Here is a 17,466-nt window from a genome sequence, read left to right on the forward strand (position 1 = left end):
GCGAAAAGAACGGCAGAGTTTATTATTTGACGCCAGACGCGGCCCTCCTGCGTCAATACTACTAGCTAGGATCGGGCCGGAAGTCACTCGTGTAATAATACGGTGGATCCGGTCGATTTTCAAACTAATATGCAATCGTAACCTACTTTTTGAGTCCATCAGATCTCTTGAGTGGTAGATCGGGGCACAGTTGACTTGTCTTTGTTGATTTACGGCTGTCTTCTCTGCTATAATAACCAAAACGGCCCGGTGTTCAATACAATGCCCTCCTACCACAACAAAACAAGTAGGAACTAATATTCACATAGGAACTGAAGTTATACAACATAAAATGTACTATATAAATGAATACTACATCACATTTGTAAAATATAAACACATAATAAAATAAGGCATAGCCCATTTAAATAAAATAAATTGAAATAAGCTAAAACACCTGTAATTAAATAATAAGAATAATACACACATCCTGCTTACACAATTAAATTTATTAATTTCTGTGTGGCGCTTTAACTTGAGAAAATCCACCGATAAAGCTTTTGAAAGTTGTTCATAAGAAAAAAAATGTTTCATTGTGGCATTTCATTAGTAAAATACATGTTAAAATCTTTGTCATTGGGATCGCTTTTCTCTTTAGCACAGGACTTCGTTTTTCTTCTTTCTTTCAGAAAGAAAGCTGACCAACACACGGGGTCTGAAAGGCAAATTGTTGTTGGATTATCTTTAAATACCCGATACTTTTTGAGCAGAATTCTAGCTTTGTATAGGCTAATGATCCTATTGTTGAAAGCACAAAAGTGTGTAGTAAACAACTCGCACATTTATATTTTGCATTTTTTTTACTGTACCGAAAATGAACCGAACCGTGACCTCAAAACCGAGGTACGTACCGAATCGAGATTTTTGTGTATCGTTACACCCCTAGTGTTTTTTGGATTATATATTTGACCAGCCAATAAAATTGAAGCAATTTAATATATGGTACTGTATATAAGTCGCACTGGAGAACCAGTCCCATTTTCGGAGGTATTTTCATTTTGTCAAAATCCAAGAATAAATAGATATTTTAAAACGTATCCTCACTATATAACTCAAAACACTATATTAGAACTCCACGCATCATCTTACCTTTCTGTTTGACCTTCCCCTCGCTCAACCACACCCATTTTACGGCCTTAAACCCGGCCCCTTAGGCTACGTCTACACTAGGACGGATAATGGCGCTCAACGTGTAATTAGTCAGACTATACTGCATGTCGGCTACACTGATATACCTCTTGTCCGGATTAGTTGTTACACGGATAATGTAGGCAAGTAATATTACCCACCGCTTAATATGGACTTCTGTCTCCGTACAACAATCAGATACTAAGGAAGTGACGTCATGGAGCGTGCCATCACTATTTTTAGTGCGGCACGCCGGCGTTGTAAACAATAGAGGCGGACGATTAAGATGTGGTATTCCTGCTCCTCTTTTGTTTTCCATGGTCATTGTTTACAGTTTATCATCTAAGTGTAGAACAGGTGTCATGTACCTATGTCTTCGCGAGTCATTGCTGGCTCTTTTAAATGACTGCATCTGCCTCTCCGCCAACCCGTAATTTTAAATGTGGTACCGGCCGGCTCGCTCGACAAGAGCTGATAATGCATTCATACATTTTTCTTGACCCTTCAAATGTGCGCCGCAATAATATGCTTCAATTCTGTGCCCATTGGTGGAACATCCATTGTGGATTACACGGAGATGAGCGTTTTATTACAGAGCTCGTCACCCGCGTTAAATCTCTGATCAGCCAGCTGGAGGGCTGGTCCCTCCCAACTCAATGCAGACCGAACTGGAGTACTGTATATAAAAATGTGTAGGGGAAAATTAAGCCACAAAAAGTTAACTTTGTGGCACCCCCAGCCACAGAGGCGCGCGATCAGTTTCTTTCATGACATTTCTGCCTGTCAAAACTGTCGCCACTTCCAGGATCGCCACTTTTATGCACAAGCACTCCTAGTTGCGGCTTCCAGGAAATATACGCAGCGCCACACCATATGTTTCTATTTGTTACTTTCCGACTGGTGAATGCACAACGGCGCATACGTAGATTTTGACATCCCAAGTAACAATGTCAGGCTTTCGTGGTATTTCCTTCTGCTTCTGTATTGGACTCTTTTTGCAGGAGTGTCAACTATCTGCCAAACTACAGTCGATTTGCATTTCTGACATGTTTCGCTGATTTCGGGTACGTCTACACTAGGACGTATAATGCCCTTAATCATGTAATTAGTTGGACTATACAGCACATCAGCTACACTAGCATGCCTATTACCCGGATTAGTTGTTAGACGGATAATGTAGGTAATATTACCCGCCGCTTAATATGGACTGCTGTCTCCGTACAATAATGGGATACTAAGGAAGTGACGTCGTGCCGTTGGCATTTTTAGTGCGGCATGATGGCATCGTAAACAATGGATGCAGACGATTACGACGTGGCATTCCTGCTCTTTTCTTTTCCATACATTTTTCTTGAACTTTCAAATTACGTGGCAATAATATGCTTCAATTCAGTGCCCATTTGTAGTCCTACCATCGGGGATGCATGGTCTCCGATCAGCCAGCTGGGGGGCTGCCCCCTTTCAACTCAATGCCGACCGAACATAAGTATAAAAATGCGTAGAGTAAAATTAAACCCCAAAACGTGACCTGCGTGGTACCCCCAGTCAAAGAGGCACGCGATCAGTTTTTTTCCATGACATTTCTGCCTGTAAAAACTTCCAGGATCGCCACTGTTATGCACAAGCACTCCTGGTTGCGCCTTCCAGGAAATATACGCAGCACCACACAATATGCTTCTATTTGTTATTTTTCAAGTGGTGAGAGCGCAACTGATCATCGATTGTAACATTCCAAGTAACGATATCTGGCATATTCCAATCACAACTCGGCGACTGCTGGTAAAAGTCGAGCGAGCTCTCCCTTCACTCTCGCTCCTGCATGATGCGTTCAATTGCGTTCACAGAAAAAAACAGTGATCACAAAATAATGACAGTCTAGAAGGTGCAGTAATTTCGAAGTTTCCGGTTGATAGGTAAGCCGCGCGGGCGATGACGTAACATCCGAGGCTGCTGCTTTCTACACATGCGTAGTTTCCGCAAATGCAGGCGTACCTTGCAGAAGTGGGGGGGGGCCTTAAACGCACCTTAACGTAAGTGTGGACAGGTATGAAAATAGTCGGCAAAATACCCTGGAGAAAGTTATCTGTCCTAGTGCAGTCCTTAATATGTCACGACTGATCACCGAGAACGACCTAAATTTTTTTAAGAGCTATTATGTTGATCTTAAAATCGACCAGCCCTATCACAGTTCCAGCCAAATTTGTTTAAAAAAAAAAACAAAAAAAAACGCGACATATAGTCTGAAAAATATGGGAATGATAAAGGTTATTATACTGCAATACAATGCAAAATGTATACAATTTTAAAAATGGAAGTACTCTCATCTTTTGCCCTAGATGCAACATACCACCCATCAGTGAGAAGTACTCCGCTGACGTCGGCACAAAAACGGATCTGGTGACCGTAAATCCAAGCATTATCACCGAGAGGTGCGGTGCATCTTTCCCATAAGTCGATTGGACCCGTTGCGCTTTTTCATTCACGCGTTGTCCATTCTCCTCAGGTTTCAGAAGCTGGAGAAATGGCGGCGTCCCTTCTACAATGTGCTGCAGAATTACGAGAACTCATCTGTGGTCCTCCCGGCATTCTACAACACGCGCAACACGGATGTTTCCTTCCGGGTCAAGTACATGCTGGACGACTTTGACTCTCAGAGGGCGGTCTTCTTCTTCCACCCACAGTACTTGCTCAACGTGCAGCGCTTCTGGGCGGTGCAGGGTGTGAGGGCCAAGCGTCTGAGCAGTGGCCTCATGCTGGTGACCGCAGCGCTGGAGATGTGCGAGGAGGTGCACCTCTACGGCTTCTGGGCCTTCCCCATGAACCCGTCGGGCATCTTCATCACGCACCACTACTACGACAATGTCAAGCCGCGCCCGGGCTTCCACGCCATGCCACACGAGATTTTCAACTTCATCCACATGCACGCCCGCGGAATCGTGCACGTTCACACGGGGCCGTGCACGTGAGGGTGGGGTTTTTCCTCAAAGTAGGGGAGAACAGTGTTGGCTGTCACAATTTTTACTCTTGTGACAACATTGTGGGGTTGGTATCACACTTATGGGGTTTGTTGTTATATTATTTAAATAGGATTTTCTGTAAAGATGATGAAAATCTTCTGAATGATATTGTTTTTTAAATGGATTTTCTTAATAAATAAGGAACGTTAAGAAGAATACTTTATAATGCCTCCATTAAACTAGAACAGGCTTACTTTGTAGCACACATCAATATTTCAGGTTATTGTGGAAAAACAAGAACTCACGGCATTTTAGAACTCATTTAGACCTATCCAACATCAAATTAAATTGAGTCCAAAATTGAGCATCAATATCGTTTTCAATACCAAATCGCTGTATGAAATGCAATACAGATTTGGGTCTGCGCTCTCCAAATATGCAGAGTTGGTGTCCCCACTGCCTTCACACCACGCTAATGTGGTTTACTGCCATCATTTTTTTTTTTTTTTTTAAATTCTTAAAGGTTTTTTTATTCTGTTTATATACGTAATGTACACAACAGAGAGCTCCAGTAAAGTTCAGTGATAATAAAAATAATTTGTATTCTTTGAACTGCTAACATTGTGACAACTATCCCCATCCAAATTGTGACAACCAACCCCAAATTGTGTTTTTGGTTTGAAGTTAAACCAACAGCTACTGTAGCACGCAACTGTCTAATTAGAGAATATGAATCAAAACGGCAGCTTCGTCTTAAAACTTTTTAATGGTAGCCTAACACTTTCGGAATTAGAAAACTATTGTGTAACAGCCCATAAAAGAAGTAACCCCATCCAAAAAATGGACAACCTACTCCAACTTGTCTTATTGGTTTGAAAGTTAAAGTGCCTGTGACATGATACAAACAATCTTAAATAGCTCATTATGTGAGTTAAAATCATATTTTGAGACAATTCGACTATATATAACAATTTGGCAAAGTGCAGATAACTCGAAATGAGTCTTTTAATCTGTCGTTTAGCCCCACCTGTCATTATAGCGCTCTAGCGCCTCCATCTGGGTGATGACGTAGGCAGAGTAACGATTTCAGGTGATTTAGAATTCAGCCCAATGGGAAAGATTAAGAACAAGGAAAATGCGACGGAAAACTGCAAAATGTCCTCATTGTTTTTATCACTCTACTCCAATATTTTTACAGGATATTTTTATCTAATTTTTTCCGAATTACTAAATAAATTGTTTGGTCATGACAAATAACAGTCTTGTTCTAAATGGGGAATATGAAATATTAAAAATGCATGTATTCAGTACGACAGGGCAAAATTACTGCATAGTGGTCAAAACTGCTGACTTCTTGAACCTCCCGAACAATATTTTATGCCACTGGAGTTAGTCCAGCTATTGTCATTTCCCTGAGCCGGCTTCGGAGACGGAGGAAAGAGCGTAAACAAAACAGAAGGCGTGAGAGCTAGGCTACATGCTAACCCTAACCGACCGGCTCTTCCAAGTGTTTTCCTCCCCTTTTGAAAACGAAAAATCACACAAAACTACCCCGACTCCTGTCACACACGACGGCGGGGTTGATTGTCTTCACCGATCGTCCAGCCCCCGAAGGCGAGCAAGTTTTGGCTTCTCCTTCTGCTGCGTCCCCGGCGACGAGCACTGCCTGCCTGCCGGGGCCGCAGCAGAACGACAAGGGGAATGAATGCCGAAAATGGCGCATTCTCAGTGGACAATCCGGCTGACGTCAGAGCGCTTGGCTGCCCGAGCCCAAGCCAAGGATGGCGCTCTCTAGGCGGGCATGTGTAGAGGGCCGAGGGGGGGGTCGAAGTCTTGACATAATCGAGAACCGGAGATGAGAGCGGGTAGCTCCCCGGGACCAAGCTGAGGATAGCGCTCTATAGAAGGGCAAACCTTTATTGGTCGGCGACCATGGTGTGCCACAAGCCGCCGGTCGTGGGCCGAGTGGCCTTCTCGGTGGAGAAGGAGCATTGTCATCCACTAAATACAAGCTACCTCCCTATTAAAACGTTTGCCATGATCTCTGTATTTGTCATAAGATGAAACACTCACTCACTACGTCATACGTCCAGTGGTCTCTTGATTGTCAGACTTGTTTTGCCCATTCTTTGCGATGAACAGGATCTTTTGGAAATCCAAAAAGCCTCACACCACTCTCCCAGGTGTAGCAACAAAAGCCTGCAGCACATTGAGCTGGCGTATTAATCCGCAAAATCAGCTGAATCCGCAGTCCTCATGCATACGACAGTAATGGCTGTATTGTGAAAATGATTAGTCCGCTGACGTCACATTGGCCTTCTTTGTCAATCCAGAGTATGGCCGGAAGTCACTCATTTTCATGGCGCGGGATTCAAAAAGTTGAATAATACATTGATCGCTTCCACACACATTCAAGCGGTCCATTTCATTCAGGAGCATAAAACACCGGCTGCAATTTGAAATAAACATGCTTTTTCGTGTCACAGGCACTTTAAACCAACAGCTAGCAAAGAACTGACTAGTAAGAGAATGTGAATCAAAACTGTAGCTTGTCCTAATACTTTTTTAAAATATAGTAACACTTTCCTAACAAAAAAAAAATGTGTAAAAGCCCATAATAAGAAAAGTAAAGTCTAACATTTAGAAATTAACCTTATAAAAAGCTCACTTCAAAGTTATCTGACACTATATCATAAAGACATTGTACGTAGATGATTTATTCGCACAGTTCTGATCATTTTCAATACTGATATTAAACAACACCGCCCTCTGGTGTTCCCATTATTGACGTTTGACAACCAACCTGTGTGATAACCAACCACGTTCTCCCCTACATCGTTCGACTTGCAGTGGAACCTCCGAGGTGGAATGTCATCTTTTTCCAAAAACGATCATTACACTTTTCTCTCTTGCCATCTTTTCGGCCAAAGAAAACACAATCTGTTTGATTTTCACTGAGCTAAAGAAGACATCCTCTAAGGAAGGTTCCACTGAAGGTTTTTGGCTGTAATGGGCGCCATTTTGAAGCTCTCTAGCCACAGCAGGCTTGTTTTTCACTGTGGTTTTCATGTGATCTTGATGTTGATGTTGTTCCTGTGATGTTTTCTAGTGGCACTGCTGTACAGATTTGTTCTTTTCTACTCGTTGCTGTACTCGTCTACGCACGGCGGGCGTGGCAGCTTTCCCTGTTTGTGAAAAAAAAAAAAAAAACAACGAGCCTGACACTTTTCTGAGTTTTAAACAAAACGATTTCGAAAATGTTTCAAAAAGCAGCATCCACTTGTCTACTTTTGTAATTTATTGCTTATTCCCCCACATTGAGAGGGTGAATATTTTAAATTGGCCTGTTTCCAGTGGCCTTATCGGAAAATGTCCTGCGGGGTGTGATGAGAGGCAACAATGAGATTTGTTTTCTTGGATTTGATTTACAGTAATTCTCCACTATTCGCAGAAGATAGAGACGAGGCCTGCCGCGAAGAGCAAAACAACAACCTAATTGATGTCCTAGATAAAAATGGATGCCTGTCATCATAGTTTTAAACAGTTTGCAAGGATTTGTAGATATATACATATATACAGGGAGGAGCAGAATAATTTGCACCCCTTGTGATTTTGCAAGTTCACCCACTTAGGAAATAGGTAGAAGTCTGAAATTTCAACCATAAATGCATTTCCACTCATAGAGACAATCTTAAAAAAATCCAGAGATCACATTGTTATTATTATTTTTAATCATTTAATTGTAATTTACTGGGGTTCATAAGTATTTGTACCCCTGAAAATCAACAATAATTACGACACTCAAAGAGTTGTCAGTTTACCTTGAAAAAAAGTTTCCCAAATGAGTAACCACCCACCCATTTGAGCTCATTATTCTCACCTGTGTACCCCACAGTCAGTCATAATCCAACTGCTACCATGAGAAAGACCAAAGATCTGTCCAAAGACACTAGAGACAGAATTGTAGACCTCTACAGGGCTGGACTAGGTTACGGGGCAATTGCCAAGCAGCTTGGTGATATAACATCCACTGTTGGAGGAATTACTAGAAAATGGAAGAAGCTAAACATGACTGCCGACTGGGGCTCCATGCGAGATCTTCCTAGCATGGACTCACTAATCCTAAGAATGGTGAAGAATCAGTTAAGAACTACACAGGAGGAGCTGGTCAATAACCCGAAAGGAGCTGGGATCACCATTTCCAAGGGTACTGTTGGTAATAAACTAAGACGTCATGTTTTAGAACCATGCATGGCACGGAAGGTTCCCCTGCTTAAACCAGCACATGTGCAGGCCTGTTTTAAGTTTGCCAATGACCATTTGGATGATCCAGAAGAGTCATGGGAGAAAGTCATGTGGTCATATGAGATCAAACTTGAACTTGTTGGTCTTAATTCCACTTACAGTGTTTGGAGGAAGAAGAAAAATTAGTACAATCCCAAGAACACCATCCCTACTGTGAAGCATGGTGGTGGTAGCATAATGCTTTGGGCGTGTTTTTCTGCACATGGGACTTGATGACTGCACTATATTAAGGAGAGGATGGCCAGGGCCATGGATTGTGAGATTTTGGGGAATAACCTCCTTCCCTCAGTTAGAGCATTGAAAATGGGTCATGACTGGGTCTTCCAACATGACAATGGCCCGACGCAGTCAGCCAGAATAACCAAGCATTGGCTTTGTAAAAAGAATATCAAGGTTCTGGAGTGGCATAGCCAGTCTCCAGACCTCAATCCAGTAGAAAATGTTTAGATGGAGCTGAAACCTAAGGCTGAGTTGTGCTTCTGCGGCAGACCTACGCTGTCAAGGCAGACCCGATTTACCACCCTCCGCCGTAGTCGTGCAGCTAAACAAAATCCCGACTATGAGTCGCATCAACGCGTGGTGACGTGACGCAAATGGACTGTAATTGGTCCGCTTAGACTGTTGTTTCCAGTTCTGCGCGAAATCACCACCATTTACAAACCTTCTTGCGCTAAAGACTACCTCCGCAACCGTCTTCTGCGTCGCCTTCGCCTCAACATTTGTATGATCAACATTTGTTGTTCAATGTTGATGAGCTGAAGATTACCATTCAAGTGTTCCATCTCTGTTGGCATTGTTGTGTAACCGGAAGAAAACTAGAGGAACAAGTTGACAAGAATACCCCAAAACAGTACAAACACACGCCACACCCCTCTAGTGGCTTGGCAGTAAATTACAAGGCAACGCGTTCCTTTGCCGCAGAACTATCGAATGCTCATTGACGCCGTAGTCGCTACGCTGTCACCGCATCGCATAAGCATAACTCAAGTTTTAGTCTTTCTCAACAACAGCCCCGAAACCTGACAGATCTAGAGAAGATTTGCGCGGAGGAATGGGCCAAAATCCCCGTTTCCATATGTGAAAACATGGTGAAAAACTACAGAAAGCGTCTGACCTCTGTAATTGCAAACAAAGGCTTCTGCGCTAAATATTAGCACTGATTTTCTCAGGGGTACAAATACTTATGAACCAGTAAATTACAAACAAACTATTTAAAAATCATACAATGTGAGTTCCGGATTTCTTTTTTTAGATTACGTCTAAATAAGTGGAGATGACCCTATGATTGAAATTCAGACTTCTATTTTCTAAGTGGGTGAACATGCAAAATCACAAGGGGTGCAAATACTTCTGCTCCTCACTGTATATAGGATTATCAAATTAATTAACATTTTCTGAAGGAACACACTAAACGTGAATTTGAAATTTCAATAGAGATGTTTGCAAATGGCGGGTTATTACTGTTATCTTATTTCTTGTGCCATACTGCCTTATGATATCACAGTCTCTCCATCCAATATGCAATTTTCATCTGTATTCGCTGAGTTTTTCCCTCAAACACCTCAAAGGACACGTTGGCCTCTGCACGCCACGCAGTGTTATTTGTACTTCACTCCATACCTGTCGTGCATGATGTACTCTTAAAGCTTTTGTGCGTGCCTACTTCAATGCTCACTGAATTACGTTTACACTCACAGAAACCTTTCCATCAAAGAGAATGTTTAACTTGTGGAATCAGGTCATATTTAAGCAGAGCTGAATCGTAGTTCTTTCAGATCTGACTGCTGTAGTATGTTAGCATATATTTTTTTTTTTGCCTGCGAAATATGAGTTGCGCGTCAAAATGTTTGCGCCACCATTTTAACGGCTGTCGAACAGGAGATAAGGATGGGGCAATGGGACCAGTCTGTGAAATCAGTGAAGGGAAAGCAAACAGTGCTTTGCTCGGCATAATCAAGTGATTGTAAATAAAATGGTTTGGATTTTCTTGTATAACTCTCCCTATCATTATTATTTTGATTATAATCAATATTGTGATGATGATGATTTCACCTGAAAATATACTTATTATAGAGCTGCCACTACAAACAGACCAAAATATTTAAAAATGTATTGCTATATACAGTACAGGCCAAAAGTTTGGACACACCTCATTCAATGCAACACAAATGAAGGTCCCCCAACCCCATTGATAAAGAAATAAATTCCACTAATTAACCCTGAAAAGGCATACCTGTGAAGTCAAAAACTATTTAAAGCTGTAATGTGAAGTAAGGTTGGCCAACCATGTTTTTGAATAATATCAATGGCTAAACAGTTATAAGCATATTTTCATTATGTTTTTTTAACGCAACCCTTCCAGATTCGTTGTTTAACCCATAGCAACGCCCTTGACAACGAAAATGCTTTTCTTCGGCAATCTTTGGAAATCTTCGGAAATTACGTCACACCGGGAAGTGCGAGGGAAGTCCGCCATAGAACAGTATTGTTTGTTGCATTGCTTCTCGGTAAGATGCCACGGCGGTGTGTGGCGATGTTTTGTTCTCACTCAAACGAAAAGTTGTATGATTGGCCAAAGGATAGCAGGGCGCGTAAATGGACATCTTTCGTTCGCACGAAGCGAATGAATTTCACGCCATCATCGAGTAGTGTTCTCTGCTGCAAACACTTCGAAGATGCCTCTTGAAGTTCGTCAAGACAATGGCAAGAGTGTGCAAAAAAGTAATCAGAGCAAGGGGGGGGGGTACTTTTGATGATACTAGAATATTACAACCCCTAGCAAAAAGTATGGAATCACCAGTCTTGGACGATCATTCACTCAGACCTTTTATCATGTAGAACAAACTCACATAAAAAACTTGAAAAACGTAATGAATTAGTTCAAAAGTTCAAAAGCATTCAGAAACACTAAAACAAATGAATAAAAACATTGTGGTGGTCAGTAAATGTTACTTTTATAGAGCAAGTGCAGGGAAATATATATGGAATCACTCCATTCCGAGGAAATAAATATGGAATCATGAGAAACAAGCAAAGAAATAACAATCAAAAAGCATCTCTAGCATTTAGTAGCACCACCTCTGGTTTTTATGACAGCTTGCAGTCTCTGAGGCCTGGACTTGATGAGTATTCTTCATCAATTTGGTGCCAACTCTCTTTGATTGCAGTTGCCAGATCATCCTTGAAGGTTGGAGCCTTGCTGTGGACCATTTTTTTTTCAATTTCCACCACAGATTTTCAATAGGGTTGAGATCTGGGCTATTTGCAGGCCATGACACTGACTGGATTAGTCTTTCTCCAAGGAATGCTTTAACAGTTTTAGCTCTATGGCATGATGCATTGTCATCTTGGAAAATGACAAACATTTTCAATTTAAAGTGCATGTGACACGAAAAAGCATGTTTATTTCATAATACGCTGTATTTTATGCTCCTGAATGATATGGACTGCTTGGATGTGTGTGGAAGCGATCACTATATTTATTTAGCTTTTTGAATCCCGCGCCATGAAAATGAGTGACTTCCGGCTTCGGTCTTGCATTGAGGAGGAGGGCGCTGTGACGTGTACGGGTGAAGGCGTCCTCTTCACTAAACAGCGGTACTTTTGTGTATGAGGACAAAGGATTCAGCTGATTTTGCGTATTAATACGTTTATTTTTCGCATCACGGCAGCCAAATGGCTACAGAAAAATCTTGCTTTATGAGGGTGAGGCGTGTGCGCCTTTTTGGGGTTTCAAAAGGTTCCCATTCACCGTGGATATTGGCCAAAACAAGCCCTACTACTGTGGGACCATTGGACTTACGAGGAAGTGAGTAAACATCTTGTTTTGTATTATATCAAATACGAATAAAGCGATGACAAAGTAAACACTACAAACTTTCTTTAAATAAAGGACTACTTACGTTTGATCATTGATAGACATATAAAAAGCTCTCCTCGTGCACATTAGCTGCACGTTAGCTGCACAACAACTGCAGCCGCCCTCCTCCAGGGAACGAACTGTAAATTGTGCTCCGCCGGGCGGTTTGCCGATCCGCAAAGACAATCGACAACCCAGTCGTCATGTCAAATAATCCGGGCTAGTTATGTGTGATTTTCCGCTTCGAAGACGTTGAAACATCACTCGGTTCGGGTTAGCATGTCGGCTAGCTGTCACGCCTCTTGGTTTGTTTACATTCTCCGAAGCAGGGGAAGGGAAATGACATATGTCCGATTTAGGTGTCATAAAATATCGTTCGGGAGGTGCGACAGTAAAGGTGAAGTCGACAGTTTTGACTGTTATGGAGTAATTTTGCCACGTCGTCCTGAATAAATGCATTTTTATTATTTCATATTCCATTTAGCACAAGACTGTTATTTGTCATGACCATGCCATTTATTTAGCAATTGGGGAAATACTTGGATAAAAAGAATATCCTGTAAAAATATTGAAGTAAAGAGACTGAAACAATGACATTTTGCGGCTCTCTTCGTCGCGTTTTCCTCGTTCTGAATAATTCCCCCCAAATGGGCTGAATAGTAAAACCGATGAGCCCATTCACCCGCTGACGTCATCCACCTGTTGGGGACGCTAGAGCCCTATAATGGTAGGCGTGGCTAACTGGCAGATTAAAAGACTAATTTCTTGTCATCTGGGCTTTGCTAGATTGTTGTATATAGTTGAATCGTCTCAAAATATGATTCTAATTCACATAATAATGGTATTTAAGACTTTTTTTCTCCTGTTGTCTGCTCTTTAAGGGATAAGAAAGCTGTCTAAAATTTCAATTTAAACTTTTGCATTTATTGAAAATTTAACCACAGCCATTTCCCCAGTGCCTTTGCCTGACATATCATCAAGGACTGAGGGAATTTTGATGTTTTCTTCAGGCAGTCATCTTTGTAAATCTCACTGGAACGGCACCTAACCAAAGTTCCAGCACCATCACCTTGTCCAATGCAGATTCTTGACTCTTGACACCTTGTCCAATGCAGATTCTTGACTCTTGACAAGGTGATGATGCTGGAACTTTTGTTTGGTGCCGTTCCAATGAGATTTCCAAAGATGACTGGCTGAAGAAAACATCAACATTCCCTCAGTCCTTGATGCTATGGAACTGTATGTCAGGCAAAGGCACTGGGGAGATGGCTGTGGTTAAATCTTCAATAAATGCACAAGTTTACAGTGAAATTTTAGACAGCTTTCTTATCCCTTCAATTGAAAATATGTGTGTCATTTTCCAAGATGACATCACACACATAAATCACTTCCCCAGATGCGCGAGTTCCCCTGTTAAGAGACTGACGATTTACGACCATTTAGAAAACTCACCGGCGTAAAATTGGGTTCATGTTCAGCGTTAATGTGCGGTGGGTGAGCAAGGGCAGGTAAAAGCTAGACACCCCTGTCCCGTAAAGCGATCCTGACGCCATGAATAATGAAGGGCGAGGATAAGTTCTCTCTTTGCAAGGCTCCTTTTTCACACGGCTTTCTCCCGACGGTCACGTGACAATGTGACTAATTTTTAATGAGTGCTACGCATGGTTTGCAGTTGGTTTATAGTTGGTCTGTCCAGGTTGCTCCAAAGGCCGCAAAACCAATGCTTCAAGAGCTTAAATGAGCCGCTTCGTCTCCATCAAAACCTAGGCGAGCTCTTGTGAGAGAGAATCAAAGATGCCCTCTAAACAGAAACATTCAAGGTTAATAGAAGAAAGCGAAGACCTGGACGAGGAAGTGGAGGAAGCGGATGAGTCCGAGTTAAAGAAGAGCAGCAGCGAAAACCCAGCTAAAGCCGAAAAGACGCGGAAGAGGGAAAAGAACTCGTCCGAAAACAGAAGCTCGGTGAAAGACAAGAAAAGTGAAAAAGACAAAAAGAAGAAAAAGACCGAAAATGAAAAGGAGGAAGGTGAGCAGAACAACAACGACTTGACCGCCAAAGGGGATGCAAGCGAGTCGACAAAAACGGAGAAGAAGAAGAAGAAATCCTCCACTGAGAACCCAGATGGAAGTGACACAGAAAAGAAGACCAAGTCCAAAGATACCAAGAAGAAGAAATCCCACGAGGGAGAGGACAAGAAGAAGAAGAAGCCAAAGAAGGGATCCGGTGAAAGTGATGAGGATAAAAAGAAAAAGGGAAAGAAGTCTAAAAACAAGCACTTGGATTACGCGGCAATCTATCAGAGCGAGCTCCTCAACTACCACACGGATTCATCAGACGGCTATGAGGATGTCTATTACAAGAAGAAAGGTAATAGTATCACTTGCTCCAAAGCAGTAATTTCTGCTCTTTACTTTTCTTAAATGCCAGATGACAACACAACAAAAATGAGAAGTAAAATGAAAGAGGCCAAAATTCCATTCCATTGATTCCAATGATTGACTTGGGCAGAGCTTGACCCAGCGAGTACTGAATAGGATGATGCAACAGATTTTCAGAAGCATGACATACTGTAATAGTAGATAAGTAGCTCTTAGCCACGGTCTTATGCATGTCAAGTGCAATAGAAATACCTTTCCCAGAATGTAATTGGGCTGTTTTTTATTTAATTAGGAAGGTTTTATTAAGTGATTGGGCTGGAGAACATTCATTCTGATCTGGTAACTCTGTCTAGCAATGACTTATTCAGTAAGTTATTCCACAAGAATGAGTTTGCCTTTACATTTTTATGTACAGCAGTATGAAAAAGTATCTGAACCTTTTGGAATTTCTCACATTTCTGCATAAAATCACCATCAAATCTGATCTGATCTATGTCAAAATCACACAGATGTAAAAACAGTGTCTGCTTTAACTAACACCACCCAAGCATTTATAAGTTTTGATATTTTAATGAGGATAGCATGCAAATTATGAAAGAAGGGGGCAAAATAAGTAAATGAACCCTCTGCCTAAGGAGACTTAAACAGCAATTGAAACCAATTTTTACCCAACAATTTTAGTCAGGTGTGTGCCCAGTCACTGATGAGTGGTTCAAATCTGCCCTGCCCACTATAAAACACACACCTGGTAAGAAAAGATGAGAGGCATTGTTGGATGTGCATCATGGCTCGGTCAACAGAGATGTCTGAAGACCTGTGTTTAAGGATTGTTGATTAGTATGAAGCTGGGAAAGGATACAAAACCATCTCTAAAAGTCTCGATGTTCATCAATCGGCATTCAGAGAAGTTGTCTACAAATAGAGAGAGTTTGTTGCTTCTCTCCCAAGGAGTGGCCGTCCACCAAAGATCGCCAAGAGTTCCGCGCAGAATACTCAGTGAGGTAAAAAAAAAAAAAAAAGAATCTTAGCGTGTCTGATAAAGACTTACAGAAATGACTGGCAGCGTCCAGTATCTCTGTGTACACATCAACTATATGTAAAACTATGGCTAAGAATGGTGTTCATGAGGGGACTCCATGGAGGAAGCCACTGCTGCCTAAAAAAAACATTGTTTAATGTTCGCTTCTGTAGCCGGGGGTCCAACTGCCAAGGCCCCCACCTTTGGCTGCCGCCCAAATCACTACGCACCCGACCCCCCTGGCCCTTCCCACAGGCGGTGAGTCCATGGGAAGGCGGAACCACGTTGCCTTTTCGGGCTGTGCCCGGCCAGACCCCATGGGAAAAGGCCCGGCCACCAGACGCTAGCCTTCGAGCCCCACCCCCAGGCCTGGCTCCAGAGGGGGCAAGGGAAACTTGAGTCCTGTAGTATTTTTCATCATAAGGGGTCTTGTGAGCCATGGTTTGTCTGGCCCCTCAGGCATTTAGACACTCCACAGAGATTTTGGCAAAGTATTTTGTGGACTGATGAAACCAAGGTTAAATTTTTTGAGGGCAACACATAATTTCATGTGTGGAGGAAAAATGGAACAGCTCACCAACATCAACACTTCATCCCCACCGTGAAGCATGGTGGAGGGAGCATCATGATTTGGGGCTGCTTTGCTGCCTCGGGGCCTGGACAACTTGCAATTATTAATGGAGGAATGAATTCAAAAGTTTATTGAATTGAATTGAATCAGAATGTTTCAGGAAAACCTGAGGCCGTCTGTCAGACAGTTGAAGCTAAAAAGAGGATGGATGCTGCAACAAGACAATGATCCAAAACACAGAAGTAAATTAACTTCAGAATGGTTTCAGAAGAACAAAATACACATTCTGGAGTGGCCAAGTCAAGTCCAGAGTTGGAGGGGGGGGCACAAAATATTAAATTTGATGGTTGACTTAGTTATTTTGCCCCCCTCTGTCATTGTTTGCATACTAACCTCATTAATTTATGAAAACCTACAAATGTTTGGGTGGTTTCAGTTAAAGCAGACACTTTTTTTTATCATCTGTGCGATTTTGAGAAAGATCAGATCACATCACATGGTTATTTTATGCAGAAATGTGAGAAATTCCAAAAGGTTCGGATACTTTTTCATACCACTGTAGTTACTGCTTAGTATTTGGAGGCTAACAGCTCAAGTAGGGGGAGCTGAAAAAAGAGGTTGGTTTCATCTAGATTTCTGACTCTACTGCTAACAAGCGCTGATGTAATCACTAGGGAGTGAAGTAACACAGCAAGGCTATTAAATTACTGTTGACTAATCTTCTGCTCAACTTTTAATGTTGTTGCTGGAATCAAACGGTGAGTTGTAAATGTAGATCTTTTGTTTTCTTAAAAGACAAATTATACCCGGTCTCTTATCAAGGGAGAAAACAAGAGTTGTCCAATAATGACTTTTTAACTGAAATCCTAATATTATGCAACTCAAAAAATCTGATACCGATATCAAACCGATACCGATACAGTGAAGAAAATAAGTATTTGAACACCCTGCCATTTTGCAATTTCTCCCACTTAGAAATCATGGAGGAGTCTGAAATTTTCATCGTAGGTGCACGTCCACTGTGACAGATAAAAGAAAAATTCAGAAATCACAATGCATGTTTTGTTTACAATTTATTAATAAGTCTATCAGCTAGAATTCTAACCCTGAAAACTCTGTTAGTCTGCCTATTAAAAGTCCACATCGACTCCATGTATTATCCTGAATTAGATGCACTTGTTTGAGGTCGATGGCAGCATAAAGTCACCTG

General features: G+C 41.8%; 2 protein-coding genes across 7 annotated transcripts in view; both read left to right on the forward strand.

Annotated features, from left to right (window-relative positions):
* st8sia5 (ST8 alpha-N-acetyl-neuraminide alpha-2,8-sialyltransferase 5) overlaps positions 1–10,424 on the forward strand; it is a 43,852-nt gene extending 33,428 nt beyond the window's left edge. For all 6 annotated transcript variants that reach the window (XM_057818911.1, XM_057818913.1, XM_057818914.1 and 3 more), the window contains 2 exons: positions 3,504–3,596; positions 3,671–10,424. In XM_057818911.1, the coding sequence (XP_057674894.1) occupies positions 3,504–3,596; positions 3,671–4,133 (556 nt within the window). In that variant the 3' untranslated portion in view covers positions 4,134–10,424. The remainder of the gene's footprint in view (positions 1–3,503; positions 3,597–3,670) is intronic.
* A 3,615-nt stretch (positions 10,425–14,039) lies between these two features.
* The window catches only part of LOC130905652 (lipoxygenase homology domain-containing protein 1-like), a 129,399-nt gene continuing 125,972 nt past the window's right edge, over positions 14,040–17,466 (forward strand). Inside the window, exon 1 of the mRNA XM_057819224.1 lies at positions 14,040–14,656. Within this exon, the coding sequence (XP_057675207.1) occupies positions 14,083–14,656 (574 nt within the window). The 5' untranslated portion in view covers positions 14,040–14,082. The remainder of the gene's footprint in view (positions 14,657–17,466) is intronic.

Source organism: Corythoichthys intestinalis, chromosome 17 (genome assembly GCF_030265065.1).
Source record: "Corythoichthys intestinalis isolate RoL2023-P3 chromosome 17, ASM3026506v1, whole genome shotgun sequence".
Lineage (NCBI taxonomy): Eukaryota > Metazoa > Chordata > Actinopteri > Syngnathiformes > Syngnathidae > Corythoichthys > Corythoichthys intestinalis.